This window comes from Cavia porcellus, unplaced genomic scaffold (genome assembly GCF_034190915.1).
Source record: "Cavia porcellus strain 051 isolate PalLab524CR breed Dunkin Hartley unplaced genomic scaffold, mCavPor4.1 scaffold_11, whole genome shotgun sequence".
NCBI lineage: Eukaryota > Metazoa > Chordata > Mammalia > Rodentia > Caviidae > Cavia > Cavia porcellus.
Genome location: NW_026947494.1, coordinates 26,174,188 through 26,190,712, shown reverse-complemented (window position 1 = coordinate 26,190,712; position 16,525 = coordinate 26,174,188). Strand labels below are relative to the sequence as shown.

Sequence of the window (16,525 nt, the reverse complement as noted above, 5' to 3'; positions counted from 1 at the left end):
TATTTTTTTAAGGGATAATGATGAGAAAAATGTTCCTGTTAGTAAAGATGCAGCTTACTTAAAAAATTAATTTTGAATGAATGAAGCTGGTAGAATTCACAGGGGAATATACCATGGATACAGAGAGTTAACTATATATTTCTAGTCAGTTATACATAGTATTTTGCATAAAAATACAATAATAACATACACTGAGCATATATAAATCCCACTGGGTTGGTTTACTGGTTATAATGCTTCAAGTTAAAGCCCAGAAATGGTTCACATGAGATCCATCAGTCCAGTGAGTCTGAGATCTTGTGGGACTTTGGCCTCTCTTTCTTGCAAATACTCAAATAGAGGTGATGAGAAGGACTTCCTGAATTGGGTAGAAGGTTCAACTAATTTCCAAGACCCCCCCCGTAACTGTCTGTCTGACAAGTCATTGCTTGGGCCTTGAATTCAGAGGTGAGGAAGTCCTGTCTGTTCTGTCACTCCGTCAGTCACCATTGGATTTGCCCATGCCAAGAAGGCTTCCCATGTAGTAAAGGGCACCTTCAGTCCTTAACTTTCACAGGGAGATTGTTCTGTTTCATCAAGTACATTGAATTCCTTAGAGAAAATTGGTTCTATAAATATATAGTTAATCTAGAATTTGTAATGTCTCTGTTGATTCATTTCTCAAAAACAAATGATGTGTTTACTGCTCAGTGAACATCTCATCTTGGAGTTTGCTAGCATTTGTAAAGGGAATGGTTAAAGAAAGTATAGAAAGTGGGAGAAGGAACAAAAGATTTGCTGTGCTGTTAGAACCAGCCCCTCATTCTGTCCATTTCTCCTGATAGACCAGTGAGATGGGAACTGTTTGTTATAATAATAACTAAAGTGAAATTAAATTAAAGTGGAATTTAATCCCCATTTTGATTTTTGGCTTATTGCCGGAGTTTAGTCATAATGTGATATTGAAAAACATATGCTAGATATGGGGCAAATTATTTAATGAATGGCAGGCTCACTATTAAATAAACCTGTTTAGAACTGTGACCTTGTGTTTTAACATATTGAATAACAGCCTGACTTTGTGGTCATTAATGTGCTAGACATAATTCTTGTCTCCATGAATGTTTATAAAAGAAATTAAGGCAAACGTTGTGCCAGGATGACTTCATTTAGAATAGTATTGACTTAAAAAAATAGTATTGACTTAAAGCAGCTCCTTCTCTTAGACTAGATATCTTCTTATTCATTAATAAGGCAAAAGACAACCCAAATATGATTTGTCCCCCCTCCCAGCCCCCAGCCTCTTGCCAAGGTTTCTTGCTTTCACATTAACTAGATTTTCCTTTAAACTGTTAGGAGGAAAATTGTCTCTGCCACCAGAATTGTGTTTTTAGATTTAATGACTCAAGAAAAAGAATAATTTCTCTCTTTTTGAAAACATATTACTTGGTATTTTATAGTTTCTTAGGAAAGTGATGTACTAGGTTTCTTAGCAAGAGAAGTATGGGTACATGATCCTACCGTCAAATAGTCAAATAGTGCCACCTCTTCTCTGCTCCTTGATGCCTTTTCTAAGGATGATTGCCTTTGGAGTTCAGATGTATTCAGCAGAAAGGAAAGTCTTAGCACGAGTAATTTCTAAAATACTTAAAAAAAAAAAAGTACAACATTTCGTATTTCACCATGGAACTTTTTAGTTACTCTTGGCTGGTGGAATAGCAACAATAAATAATGAGATGTCCTTTAAAATCTGGTGTATATTTGGTAAGAATGGGAAAAATTTGGTGTATAATACAGGACAGCGCCTACTAATTTGCGTGTGTGTGTGTGTGTGTGTGTGTGTGTATGTGTGCGCGCGTGTGTGTGCGTATGCTTGCTTCAGGGATTGAACACAGGGCCTTGAACATTCTGTACGAGTGCTCTACCACAGAGCTGAATCCCAGCCCCGTTGCCTTTTTAAAAAAATAAATGAATTGATGAGTATGAACCCTTCAGCATAGCCATAAATTGAAAGTGTCTGACTTTTTCACCTTCGTTTTCATTTCTATTGTTGTCTATTAATTGCTTTCCTAAAAAACTTTTTTTATATAAAGGCGAACCGAAATGAGGTTTAAATCCCTTTGTTGTTTATCTTTCCAGCTTTTTTCCTATTACCTTTTTTTTTTCCTTTTTAAAATTCAAGATTGTAGAGATGGAAGAGTGGAAAAAGAAATTTATCCATGAGATAACTGAAATGTTCTAAAAGTTGTACTCCAGTTCTCAAGTAGATGATTTGGTAGTTGGGAGCCATTTAATATGCATGTATTTTAAATTTTCTACGTGTACTAAAACTACAGGGAGAATTTAAATGTGGAAGCTATACTGGCACACATGAAAAAGAACAATAAAATATAATACCTAATTTTTTTCAGTAAACTTAGTGATAGCCCTTTTATTTTAGCCTTGGGAATGAAGGTGCAAATGACATGATAGTCAGCTGTTGAAGTTTGGTGGAGACAAGGGTTACCAGATTTTCAGCTGTCTTAAGTTGCTTTTTTTATTGCTGTGACACAATACTGACACCGGGTTAAGGAGGGCAGGGTTATGTTGGCTCCCATTTCAGTCCTTACATGGCTGGCTGGCTCCAGGGCAGGAAGAGAACTGCTCACTGCACGTCAGACAGGAAGCAGGAGGGGAGAGAAGCCCTTCCGGCCCTGCCCTCGCGCCCTGCCTCTTCCGACCAGGCCCCACCTGACAGCCAGCCAGCTGTGCCTCCCCATAGTTCAGTCACCGTTTAAAAGCCCACCTTTGAGTGCAAGAGGCTTTGGGGGACGTACAGACATAAGTCATAATATCGGGGAAGCCTGGAGGTCAGGAGTGCCAGCTGCAACCTGGGCCTTCTTTGCTTAGGTTTTGTGCCCCTTCTTACCACGTCAGTGTTGTCACTACCGTTTGTGCCTTCTCCTTTCTTTGACACCCCAGCCCCATTTTTTTCTTTTCTAGCAGCTCCCTGAAATAGCTACTCAGGTGCTTTCCATATTCAACTCAGACAACTCATTACTTCGCAGCCTCCTCTTGGCTGAGTTGGGTTTATCTCCGCCGCTGGCTCATCCAGGGGCTCAGTAACTTCCATGTGACCCATCCAGTGCTCTGTTCCCTTCTGACTTGAATGTGTGCAAGCAACATCGAGTACAGCCTGTCACCTCTTCTCTTCTCTTTTCTTTTCTTTTTGTCTTTTTGAGACAAGATTTCACTATGCAGTTCAGGCTGGCCTTAAACTCTCAGCATTCCTCCTGCCTCAGCCTCCAAGGTACTGGGGTACAGATTGTGCCACCGTGCCTGGCATGCCACCTCTGTCTTGAAACGTGTTCCTTTCTTTGGTCAGAGGATAACACATGGCCTCTCTTCCCTCCCGGCTTCCTGGCTGTCCTTCTCTCGCAGCTTCCTTCTGCGTGTGTGAGACCTGTGACACTCTCCTGCCTCAGTGGCTTTTCAGTAGCTGCATCTGCTTCCCAAATCATGGCATCTAGTTTCTCACCTGAAGTCCTTTCAGAATGCTGACCACTCCCAACTTGGCCCATGCTTGAGGAGTTAGCATTCCCAGTACTTCACGGGATATCCTGTATGTCTCTGCTGTGGGCCTGTCAGCATGTCTGATATGTCCCTGACCTGCGCCACTTTGGGTCATTCTTTCACAGTAACTGGCACCACTGTTCATCCAGCTGCTAAAGCTTGAATCTAGATTCTTACTTTCTTTTGAGCTTCCAGATCCTGCTATCAGTCTCTCCGCATGTATCCCAGAACTATCCCTCCTTCTCCACCAGAGCCTCCCTGCACAAGCCACGCTCATGTGCAGCTCTTCCTCAGGGCTTCACTTTCCTGCACTTATTCTCTGTGCAACACCAGACTGGCCTTTTACAGAGCTGAATTAGATCCTGTCTTGTCTGTGCTTGACTAGAGACAGTAAGAGAAGTGTGCTAGCACTACAAGGAGGCCACTTCCTTGAACGTACTGAGAGACAGAAGGAACTTTTTCATGGGCTGTCTGCTTGGTCGTTTTGGCCTTATACTTGGATTTGTGAAGCTAACTGCTTTGGGATCTGACTTTCTTTCTCTTTTCTCTTACAATTAAGTCAGTGTGATCTATGCTAGGAGAAAAGTACAGTATTATGAGGAGAAACATCAGGCTGGGCTCCATAGAGAAAGTAACATTCCTAAAGGGTCTTGGATGAGTAGGTTTGCAGTATGATTCAGTGTATAGAGGGTGGAGAGTATAAAGTTCTAAGACAGCAGAGAGCCTGGCCTGAACAGAGATACTGAATGTTTTAGGAGGTGCCTTTTTTCAGGGACTACCAGGCAATTTGGTGTAAGAATCCTGCTCATAGCATGGGAATGAAATGGTAGTGTTCATTTAGGCCTGTTTTGAAGGACTTTAGATTCTGCTTTCAATTTAGAATTAAGGTGATAGGAAGTTGTCTTGATAGCAAAAGTCACTTTTCAGTGGTCAGTTAGACTCTCAGAATACAGTCCTCTTTCTCTGGGCCACCTGACAGTAGTGTTAGTGCACTGTCTCTGCAACTTCTTCAGATGTTTTAAGGTCTGGTTGCAGGGATAAGGAAGCCTTAGGTTACAAAGCCTGCACCACAGAGTATGATGGGAGACCCTAATCCCATCGGGTTGCCCCCATCAGTAGTGGTCATGCTCTTCATTAGGAAGAATAAAGCATGTTAGGTGTTTGGTTATGGAAAGAACTAACCCCTCCCCCTTTCTTTTAAAAAGAGGGAAGGAAAGGTTATGTTCTATTTTAAGTGATCATTTGAATTCTCATTTTAGGATTAATCACAATGAACGGTTGGAGTTTCTAGGTGATGCTGTTGTGGAGTTCCTGACCAGGTGAGTAGGTTTTTTTTTTTTAAACAATTCCCCAGTAATTCCATTTCATAGGTAACATACTTAGTACATTACCTTCTTTGTAATTAGCTAAACAAGGCATTGAAACGCCATGTATTTTGTCTCTGCAGCAGAGCTTAAAAGCCGCGTGTCTGGGGCTCTTGCCCTGACAACTTGCACTGACTGCTGCTGTAATGAGCAGGATTTCAAGGAGAAAGGCGGGTGTCTCTGGCCTGTCAAGCATCTGTTAACGTTGCTTACAGCCACAGGAAATCAGCTGGTCTTGGTCAAATGCTTCAGAGTGTATATTCAATATGAAAAGAAAGGGATGATATTTTAAAATATCATTTCATCTTCCAGGACTTGTCTTTGAGCCTTTTCTCTTTCTGATCTTAAGAGGGGTAAAGCTTACAAGTAGTTTTAATGACTAGATTGGGTTTGTGTGTGTGTATACATGTGTGATTGTATGTGTTTTGGGTCCTCACTTTGGAGATAGAGATAGGAAAATGCATTTTGTTTTTCTAGGCTCACATAATCTTTCTTTGAAAGGGAGGTAACACATGCTTTTCTTGGAACTATCTTGAGCTAGTTTTCTTCTCTTTATGTCATTTAACGAGGAGGAGAAAGGGCTATTCCCTAATCCTCCAAGATGCAGTGGGCTTGCTCAGCACTGTGATTGACAGCATACCTTATAAAATGCTGTGTGCTGTAGGGGAGGTCGGCGGCCTTTGTGGTCTGGCCTGGTATCCATGTGGCTTCGTGCCCAGCTCCCACACTTTCCTGATCAGCTCCCTGAGGCTCGTCCTTCTGGCAGGGCCATCCATGCATGTCACTCTTGGTGCTGTCCCTGTCTGTCTTTGCCAAGACTATGCTGCTCTGCGTCCCTCACTCAGTGCTTCTAGGATTCTCTTCCAAGGCCACCAGCCACCCAACCTGAGGGAGAACATTTGATTACAGATCCAGAGCAGAGCTTCAGATACGTTTGTTCTTAATAAACATAAATAGCATGACAGACTGTTCAGGTTTTTGTTGGCATCAGATCTCAGGGAAATCTTTTAACAGAAATAAATGCAGAAATAGGAGTGAATAGCTCTGCTTGGGTTTTAGCACTTGCAGATACGCTGTGCCTACCATTTCACTTGCATTCCCTTCAGTGTGGGTCAGTTCTCAGTGCACAGATGCTGTGTGCTAGTCCTAGCCCTGTGACCCAGAGCGTCAAGGAGACTTTTATGATCCGCATTTATTTATGTGGTCTTTATTTTTTTTCCAGTGTCCACTTGTACTATTTGTTTCCTAGCCTGGAAGAAGGAGGATTGGCAACGTATCGGACTGCGATAGTCCAGAATCAGCACCTTGCCATGCTAGCAAAGGTATATCAAACACGTGAAGCATTTGTGCTTAAGTCAGACATTCTGTCTTTAGTCCACACATAATTCTGCATTTTAGTGAGTAACTTTTTAGAATATATTAAAGGTATAATATTTTACAGACCAGAAAATATATTTTATTTGGCTTTTAAGGATTCAGCCTTATTAGTTCTGTTACCTCTGTGAATTTCACTAGCAGCTAATGAACTCCATGGTGAGGTAACTTGAAAATAGATGAAAAATTGGACAGATGTACATGAATAGGGTTACACATTTGGGGAAAAGGAACATAGGAACAAAGCAAAAGAAATGAAGTATTTTGTAGTTTCCCTTTGTGTAATATTTTTGTATTGCATTTGTTATTAATTTATGTAAACAAGCAGAATTACAGCTTTGCACAAAATACTTCAGGTAATTTGTATCCACAAGGAGACTTTATAAGATCTTCGAGAATACCCCAAATCACAAATCCCTTTAATTAAGATCGAGGGTTTCTGCTGTCCAGCTCACCTCATGAGCAACTGACAGAAATTCTTCTTAATTCAGTTTCCTATGGGGATTTTACTTACATGGTTGATTTGATGTTTTTATCTCCATGTAATGTCCTATAGTAAATCGTAACAGCTAAGAGAACGGGCACGAACGGGCACTTTCGCTGACCCTACAGAATGCCAGTCTGATACCCTTTCCTATAGACAGGATGGCCCACAGACAATTCACTCTCTTTCCCAAGCTTCTGCTCTTTTGGAAATAGCATTAGCCTCTGCCACATGGGTTGGTTATGAGAGTTCATTGAGATTGTGAGTTTTCCAGATTCTGTTTCTAAGGTACTTGGTATGATACTTGTTCATACTAATTACATAAGATGTTACTAAGCATGCAGGAACTAGTTATTTTTATTGTTGCTATGACTGTTTTTATGATAAATCCTTACATTTTATAGGCCTTTGAGTTTATGCAATAGTGCGCAGAACTGTGGTTCTTAAATCCCCAAACATTGAGGATTTGGTAGAAAGCTTTTATGAGCTGCCCTTAACTTTTGCCATAATTTCTCTTTTTTTTTCCCTTGCATTTTGATACAAAAGTAGGAATTTGACTGACCAGAGTAGATAAAACTCATCCTAATTTTATGACTGGTTTCTTAATATGCTCTTGCCAATGCTCTAATTCTATCCAGAATTGGTTTAGTCTGTGGTTTTTGTGTTTATAAGAATGCATTGTTTTATTTTGTGTAACACTATGATCATAATAGTTATGGTGGTAGGTTTTGAACCTGTTTTGGTGGCATTTGAGAATGTAATCAGGGATGCTTTATTCTAGGCAACACGATAAGCTAACTTGGTTCTAGTAATCTGCCAGGGAATGAAATTCCACAGTTCTGTTTAAGCTTTACTCTTTGGTTGATTTAATTGTCAAAATGCTTCCTGATAGTTCACATAAATGCCTGATAGTTCACATAAATTGAAAGTATGTATTAACAAGTTGATTGTCCCTCTCTCCCCTGTTGCTTTTTTTTCAGTTTAGAATATACTAGAATTGCATAATTATTTTTCAGATACTTATAGGAATGACAGTAGGAGAGATATTTACAAAGTGTTGGAAATTGCCACAGCAGAAAAACAGAAGCAATTATGTAACACATTGTGTACAGTACAGAGCCGTGAATAATGAAGGATAGCGGCATATTTTTCCTTCAAGACTTACTTTATGGTCTCCCTCCACCAGGCCAAGTCTCAACATTTGCATAGCATTTGGCACCAGCAGAAGGTGGTGTGGTCCTCCCTGCTGCTTAGGCCAGGATCCTTATGTTGAGAATGGAGGTGGGGAGCTGGAGCATTACTGAGCTCTCTGAGACTAATAAAGCTGTGAGTTAGCTCTCTAGATGGGAGCATTTTAATGTACATACACTAGAACATCATTCTGTCGTTTTCTCCTTTGGTGCTGGACCTCATGTATACTAAGCGCACACTACACTGAGCTACATCCTTAGACCTCACTCTCTTTGAAATTTTCACGAATGCTTGTGTGGAAAAAGAAGGATTATAGATTAGGGACTCTGAGAAATTGGAAAATTCACAGCACTCCAGGATAGTTGTTTATAAGACAAAATGCGGTTTGAAATCTGCTCTCAAGCAGGGCTCCAGAGATAGCAAACAATTGGATTTTCCCCGTGAAGTTATGAAACAGATGAAAATTTACATATTGTAGTATAAACTCTTACACTTTGGGATCAATTTTTGAAAAAGGTGTTTGCTTTTGTTGCTGTTACATTTGTGGTAGTTAAAACTCTAATTTGAGTATATTTTATATTCAGGGTTCCTAGCAACATAGAGTACTAATAGCATACATGTCTTGCTTTTATTGTCTCTGTCTTGTTTTCCAAAATAAATTGGTATGGATCATTAGCATACACACTGAGAATCACAGAATCTGTCTTTTACCTGAAGACTGATGAGGCTTATATTGTTCTAGGTTGTTCACTGACTTGTGCCTTTTCCACATTATGTGTCGTGTTCTAATGGAGCAAATTTCAGTATATCAAATTCTAATACAGCTTAGAGCTTGCTGCCTTAAATTACATGGTAACAGGTTTATTGTTTATTTATGAGAAGTGTTTTGTAAAAACTTCGTCTTTTGTCCTGTTCTAAAATGACTAATCTTTTAACTGTATACTGGTATAAGAAATAAGTAGCTATAGAAATCAAAGTAAAGGGAAATTATGGGTAAGACTAAGATGTAACCAAAGATAAAGTTGGTATATACTTATGTATTTATAAGTCCATCATTGAATTCTGGGTCACAAATATGAGTCTGAACTTCTCTGAGACCAAATTTAAAAAAAAAAGAAAAGAGAAATACAGTTCGTGACAAATGATACTCTCAAAGCCTGTGAGAGAAATTTAATGTGCTGCTAAGAGGGTCTCATTGAGCCTGCAGAAAAATGAGGGTGGAAGCTCTACAAAGGGGACCCAACTACAAAAATAGAAGTCCCCTTCAAGTCTTCATCAAATTAAAAATAATTTTCAAGTGTAAGCTATATTGAAGTCTTCTAAGAGTCCCCGTTTACCTCTAAAAATTTGTGTAGTACACACATTATCAATATCCTATAAGTCTAGAATCAAGGAAGAAAATCTCAGAACTTCGGATTAGCTTTGTGTCTTCCGAAGCATATTGAGTGAACCTAGGTACTCATGGTCTTGTAGAAATCTTATCCTACCCTGGGCCAGCACTTGATCTAAAGTTAAATTTGGAGAAATCAGATCTGACCTGTGATGAACCTTAATTAAAGTATTGAAGTTTGGGCAAGAGTGGAGTTAGTTGGTAGTGAACCATATGTAAAGAATTCCTTAAGAATGATAGGTTAGACTCTTAGTAAACTGACATAAAGGCAGTGGATTTGTAATTGTCATCCCCCCTCTTAGGAGATGCTGAGTTATTATAGTTAAGATTTTGGAAAAATCTTACATTTTGTCCTTTTGAATGTTTTAGAAACTTGAACTGGATCGATTCATGCTGTATGCTCATGGCCCTGACCTTTGTAGAGAATCAGACCTCCGACATGCAATGGCTAATTGTTTTGAAGCATTGATAGGTAATATGCCTTTAAAACTTTGCTTTTGCTGGTCAAATCAATTTGGAGAGCGCATACAATTCATGTGGAAACTTGTTCCCGAAGCATGTGAGCACAACCTTGATCATCTCGTGGTTGTTAGCACCTCCAGAGCATGGATCATGCTTTCAGTTTTTCACATCCTTGGTAACTGATATCATGTGGATGCTTACTATTTCCTGAATTGAAGTGAATTAATATGCAGATGGACTGCTTTCCAGATGGACTTGAGGCTACATAAAAACAAACAGAAGCTAGCTTGCCAAAGAGGTCCCCAGTCTTATTTTTGATCACATTTAATTTGCAAGACTTTCTGATTTAAATATCTTGAAAGCACAACATTTTTAAAATTTCAAGGGCTTGACTCTATATAACTGCGGTATATTTGCTTAATACAAAACTGACATAGACACTTCACATCTTGGGCTCTTTACACGGGTGGCTGTGTTATTTGTCTGTAACCAGAATATAGTCAGCTGTTGATACAGAAAAGTTATGAGGCATTAATTAGCTGGTGATTGCAAGTATGCTTTACAATGAAGTGTTGTAGTAGATTTCTTGATCTTTTTTAGGTAAATGACTAAGTACATTACATTTTTCAAAGACTTTTATATTCCTTATCATTTTTTGCCCTCTTTGAAAATGAATATAAAAGCTTCCTATTATAGTCTCATGCTGATGTTAGTAGCTAGAGAATGTTTAATAATTATCTGTCTTTTACAACTATGTCTAGTTTTCACAAATAGATCTATTTTCAGAGAGTTTATCACATGAAATTACTGTGCTCTGTACACATAATTTTGATAGTATGGCTCCGGAGCCAAGAAGATATGATTCATTTCTCTGTTCCATTATCAGATCTGTGTCTTTGGCAAGTTATGAAACCTATTTGATCTTTCGTTTCTCTGCGAGGTGGATATAGTGTCGTGTACCTCATAGAGTCATTGAAACGATTGTGGCATCCAGCCCTCCATAGTCCAATACAGAGTGGAGTTCCACTTAATTAAGCCACCCCCAAATCACCTACTATGAACCTAAGTTGTATAAATTATTCTTAACACCCAAGAGGTCCCATGAAAATGAAGATAAGAATGTAGAAATGGAACTGGGGTCTTAGCTTGCTGTGCAGTGCACTTGCCTAGCATATACAAGACCCTGGATTCTACCCCAGAGTGTACACACACACACACACACACACACACTCACACAAAAGGTGATTGAGGAAATACTTTGCACAGTTCCCAGAGTATGAATAAGTGGTCCCCAAACCACAACAGCTTCTGCTATTACTACTATTGTTACTACAACTATTATTGAAAGCCCTAGTAACTAAATGATTTAACGTCATACATGGAAAAATAGCCTCTCTAAGGATAGATGTAGAAATTTGATTTCAAGAAAATATGACTATCTTACTCCAAAGCTATTTAAAGCCACATTAAAATGTGACCATAGTGTGTACTGGTTATGACTGTCAGGCTTTTTCTTAGATACATATTTGGTCTGAAATATAAACTACAGAGACAGAAAGTAAAATGTAATATTTTCTTTAGCATAGTCAAATATTTGTGGATCATTCCTTTACTAAGATTTATACTTGTACCCTTCATGATAGTTCACAGTGGATTTAGATTTTAGTGCATTGAATTTTGGATTTCAACTCATTTATAACACAAAATGTTACCTTTAATATAGTTGTTTCTAAATGTGTTGATTTTTATTCCCCCCCAATGGTTTTTGGCTTTCCTTTTTGCTTTTTATAGAGGTAAATAATTGTCTGTGAATATTAACACAGCCTTGCTTTTGCTGTTCTCCTCCTTTGTCTAGGAGCTGTTTACTTGGAGGGAACCTTGGAGGAGGCCAAGCAGTTATTTGGACGCTTACTCTTTAATGATCCGGTATTTATCGTGAATCATTTTTTTTTCAGCTGTATATCATTACAAAAGACTTTATTTCAATTAGCCTTTGAATCTGGAAGCGAATGTAGGAGAAACAAAATACCCAAATGTGCTGTGGAGGGTGCATGTCAGGTACCTCAGAAGCAGCGTGTTCATTTCTCACAGACAGGAAAGCTCTGTGGGCATTTCCACCACGAGTGTTCTTTTACCTGAACCATTTTTCCTGATGGTCACTGGTAAATTAAATGTGAATACAAATAAAGTAAGACTTAGCTTCTGATATTTCTTTCAGTTAATTATGATTTTATATCTTATAATCACAGGGTACCTACCCCACACAGGCTTAATAGAAGCTATAACCTTTTGGCTTTTCTGTTTATGATTTGTTTTTGTGTAAATTATGTAGGCCTGAGAAATGTGTATTTATTTTAGAAAGTTACTTCATAGGGAGTTTCTGATAGGCCCATGAATAAAGAATGTGGAATTGCTTTTTTTTCCCCATGGAAATTATAATTTAAGAAAAAAAGATAGATTCTAAAACAGTTTCTGTTGTTACTAAAGTATTAAGCTATTAATATTTTCAGAGATACCTTTTTAATCTTACATGTAACAGAGCATTCTGGATGCTTTTTGTATCAAAACAAGTCAATTTAACATTTAAAAGGAGAGGCAACTCTGTATTCCAAATTGAAATGTCATCATAATTGAATGAAATAGCCCTGGCGGAGTAATAAAGAACGCAGGAAGCCAGTGTTTTAAGCTTTTGTGAAACCTTCAGCTTAAGTGGTTGTCAGATGTTATTACTGCATTACTTTGGGTAGTTTTTCTTTCTTTCTTTCTTTCTTTTTAAAGAATCAATAGTTTTAACAAATGTGATCTGGATGATGTGCGCTTCTGAGGAGCTGATTTTTTTAATTTGTTTTTCTAGAGGCCTGATGGTTTTTGTATGTGTGAATTTCCTTCTGATGGGAAGATTATCTACAGATGTTCCATGTCCCCCATTTTTGTCCTACAGATATAAACAAGTGGGCATCTTGATTTGTATCTGTGGCAGATGGCATGTATTTTAAGACTTTTCCTCAAATCCGAAAATATCGTCATTCTGGCCTTTATCTGTCGTTGGCAGTTTCAGTAGACTGTGCTGTTTCCTCCGTGCAGTCTTACCTGGCCCTCCACTCACCCCTTAGACTCTCTCCCACCGACCCCACCTGTCGCCAGCCCCTTGCTCCATCTGACCCACACCCAGCCCTGTTTCCTGAATTACATGCAGTTTCACACTTTGTGTTCTTAATTACATCCCTTTGTGTTTAGATTCTTTTCTCTCTTTAAGCTGCTCCTCTCCCACTCCGCTACTTAGCAAGCTTATCTTACATTTGCAGTACCTCGCGGGGTGCTGGCATGTGCAGCACTTAATAAATATTTGTTAAAAGAGTGAAATGAATAAATGACAGAACAAAAAAGCAGAGCCTGAACATTACCTTACAAATGGGGCAGCTGAGATTCAGACTGTTTTTGTGTGTCCTTTGGGAAACTGAGCAGGCCTCAGTGATGCAGTGCCTTTCCCGTCAGCCCTTTCAAGTACACAAACTTGGACATTTTAACTCCTTAGACATCTCCATATTGATTTGCATCTATTAGCTGTGGTTGGTGAGAGACCTTAATGAACTCCTGTGCTTTGTTTTTGTGTACATAATGGGATCATGAAGGTGCTGCCTATACTCTCAGATGCTCATGACTGAGGCAGGAGGGTCACAAGGTCAGCCTGAGCAATTTAGTGAAACTGAGTATCAAAATGAAAGTAAAATTTGTCTAAAATAAAAGCATCATCAGGTAGAGACAGCTGGGAACAAAGCTGTAGGGCAACAGTCAGATTGAGTGACCCCATGTGGCCAGGAGGTGCTCCCCAAGGGTGAGGGAGGCCGGTGCTAAGTGATTCTGACAACTCTTACCTGGTTGCCCCGTCTGAGGCTGGATTAAGAGCAATAGGGGATTAATTTGGAATTCAGTTCCGCTGTGAGGACAGGTTGGCACTGGGTGCCCCCGGGCATTGTTACTCAGGGGTAGGACACAGCAAAGTGGGTAAGAGGGCGGTGGGTGCCGGCTGGCAGGGGTCACTCAAGGACAGGGTCCCTAGGCATTTTACAGCTGCTTGCAGGAAAGAACTGATTCCTGCTCGCTGTGCTGCTGGTTTTGTGACTGTCCTGCTAGCCTTGTTGACAGCAGGCCTTTCCTCCCTCAGCTAATTAGGACTCTTTTGGCCCCAGACAGTTTCCGCTGGTTCTGCTTTCTGTGTAATCCTTCAGGATTCAGCTGGGATGTTCAGCTCTCCTAGTTCATGCTGATTACTCTGGTGGCCCTCTTAGAATGATGGAGAGGTGCTCTATAATTTTCCCTGTCTTCATCTCCCTCTTCTTTTCATACATCTGTCCCTCGTATCCCTGACCCAGGCCTTTCTGTGGAGCTCTAGAAACTGCAAAAATAGATCTATTCAAATTGCCTCGGGGCAGGTTCACGGGGGTACACCACCAGCTCCTCATTTCAACATGTTTCGTATTGAAGCCATCGCGTTCAGCCCCAAAACATGTTTCTCTTTCATCATTTAAACCAGGCTCTTAGGGTCTTTGTGTTCTCAGCTTTTTTCTCACTGTTTCCATTCAGCTTCAAAATCCTGTCCTCAACTGGAGTCCCTTTACTCCTGACAGATCTATTCGTTTCCTCTTTGTCCTCTTCATCTCTCGCCTGACTGTCTAACCAGCTCCCTTTCCCCACTTCTCTGGCCAACATTTCATGCTAAGTGTTACCTCCTTTTTAGCGCACAGATTTGGCTAGGACCTTCCTCGCTCAAAGATTTGATATTTGATTACTGCCCGCCAAATCTATGTTACATAGCAGTTAGTAGTTTCCGTGACTTGATGGAAACCTGTTGTTTCTGTCTCCTTTCTTTCTACTTCCTCTTTAAATGCCATCCACTAGAATTTCCTTTTTGTGTCTGTGTACTTCAAGGCATACTATTTGTCATAGTATCTTTGAGTGGAAACCATGAAGGAGCAAAGAGAAAGGTGATTCAGAATGGCGCTGTGAATCTTAAGTGTTGGAGATTGGGGTTGATGATGATATATTGTTATTAGTAGTATTTTTTTTGTGAGCCAGTGCTGAGTTTAGTGCTTCTAAAGCATTGTTCTATGAGGCATCAAAGAACACTTTGAAGTAGGGACCATTACTGTCTTTGGTTATACTGGGGGAGATGGAGGCTTAGAGAGGAAATGGCCCTCATGGATCAGAATTAAACCCGGGCGTGCCAGCTTGAGCCTGCAGCTCTCCTAACACCACACTCTCTAGATTAAGGTGAAAAGTGAACAGTTATTATCTGGTCATGGTGTGTGCAAGGTAAAAGGTGACGTAAGGCATTCAGAGCTGTAGACTCACATGAGAAATCAGTGCTGTAGCAGAAGTGAAGTGGACTGCAGACTCGGGGAGTAAAGCGGTGAGCCTGGGGAGGAGGCGGCGAACAGTGAGGCGGGCTGCCGTCTGGTCCTGTCCTGCGCTCACGGAGACAGGCAGAGACAGCAGACAGAATTCATAATGCAGGGAGTTCAAGAGAAAGCTTATTGACCTGTTTCACATGCCTTAAAAGGACAATTTGACTTTTAAACCCTACAGCGTATTTGCAAAGATCTACTGTTTTGTTGGGAGGCAAGTTATATAGAATACTAGGTTTTTATTTCACTTGATCACCCTGTGTGTCACAGGTGATACTAAATTTTCTTGTACTTCCTATCCATGCTCCCCACCTCAAAAATTTTTTTAGAAAACTATTCCCCCCCACCTTTTTTTTTTTTTAAATTGAGGGGTATTTTTCAGAAACCCAATATCAAGGCCAGAAAGTAGATTCAGAGACTCCTAGGGTCTGACCATGAAGGAAAAACTCCAATCCTAAGAAGTTGTAATTATAACTACTAGATTTAACTCAGTAATACACTCAGATTTTCCATAAAATGTATTCATTTCTGCATTTCAAGTAGACATTTGTATGGCCCACAGTAAAAGTGCGATTTCATAAATGTCAGAACTTATGAATGAGATAAGAGTATTTCCCACCCCAATCTTTTTATTTTATTATTTTATTTTGTATTAGGATCAAACTCACAACCTTGCACTTGCTAGGGAGGCACTGTCCTGCTGACCCCTCCTATCCCATTTTTAAATAGTTCATGTGATACTGAATTAGTGCCTAAAATAAAAGACATTTGAGGTGAGTTTTACATACAAAAAGCACAATTGATGCACATTTCTCGGGAATGGTGCACTAAAAGATATGATTAATGCGGCTGCTCAATCCAGTGTATTAGGTTAAACAAATGCATAACTTAGTTTTAAGAGATGTCTCTGACTTTTGGGGCTGGGGGTGGCTCTTTTCCACCCCAACTTAATAGACTAATTAGAGTCACTACAGGCAGTTTGAGTGGTGAATACGCTTTTAAAAAATTAGTTTGCTAGCACTATTGAATTTGCAATAAGTGGAGTCAGCATCTGAAATAGTTCAGTATTTCAAATAATGACATTTTATTTAGTACTCGAGAGTGTGTTAAATGGCTCCCTTGAGCATTAAAGGCATCACTCCATTTTCCAGGACCTGCGCGAAGTCTGGCTCAATTATCCTCTCCACCCACTCCAAGTAAGTGTGACCCTCCTGTCTGCAGTGAGCTTTATAACTGCAGCCATTCATTTTACATTTCTTTGCTGGTTTCCCCCTCTCCTGCTTTTATCTTTTTTCCCTTCAGTGACATTATAATTCTGTGTTGG

At 39.8% G+C, this 16,525-nt stretch overlaps 1 protein-coding gene across 7 annotated transcripts in view; it reads left to right on the top strand.

Annotated features, from left to right (window-relative positions):
* Drosha (drosha ribonuclease III) overlaps positions 1–16,525 on the top strand; it is a 125,490-nt gene that overhangs the window by 87,711 nt on the left and 21,254 nt on the right. For all 7 annotated transcript variants that reach the window (XM_063258028.1, XM_063258026.1, XM_063258024.1 and 4 more), the window contains 5 exons: positions 4,791–4,850; positions 6,118–6,217; positions 9,704–9,806; positions 11,652–11,722; positions 16,353–16,397. In XM_063258028.1, the coding sequence (XP_063114098.1) occupies positions 4,791–4,850; positions 6,118–6,217; positions 9,704–9,806; positions 11,652–11,722; positions 16,353–16,397 (379 nt within the window). The remainder of the gene's footprint in view (positions 1–4,790; positions 4,851–6,117; positions 6,218–9,703; positions 9,807–11,651; positions 11,723–16,352; positions 16,398–16,525) is intronic.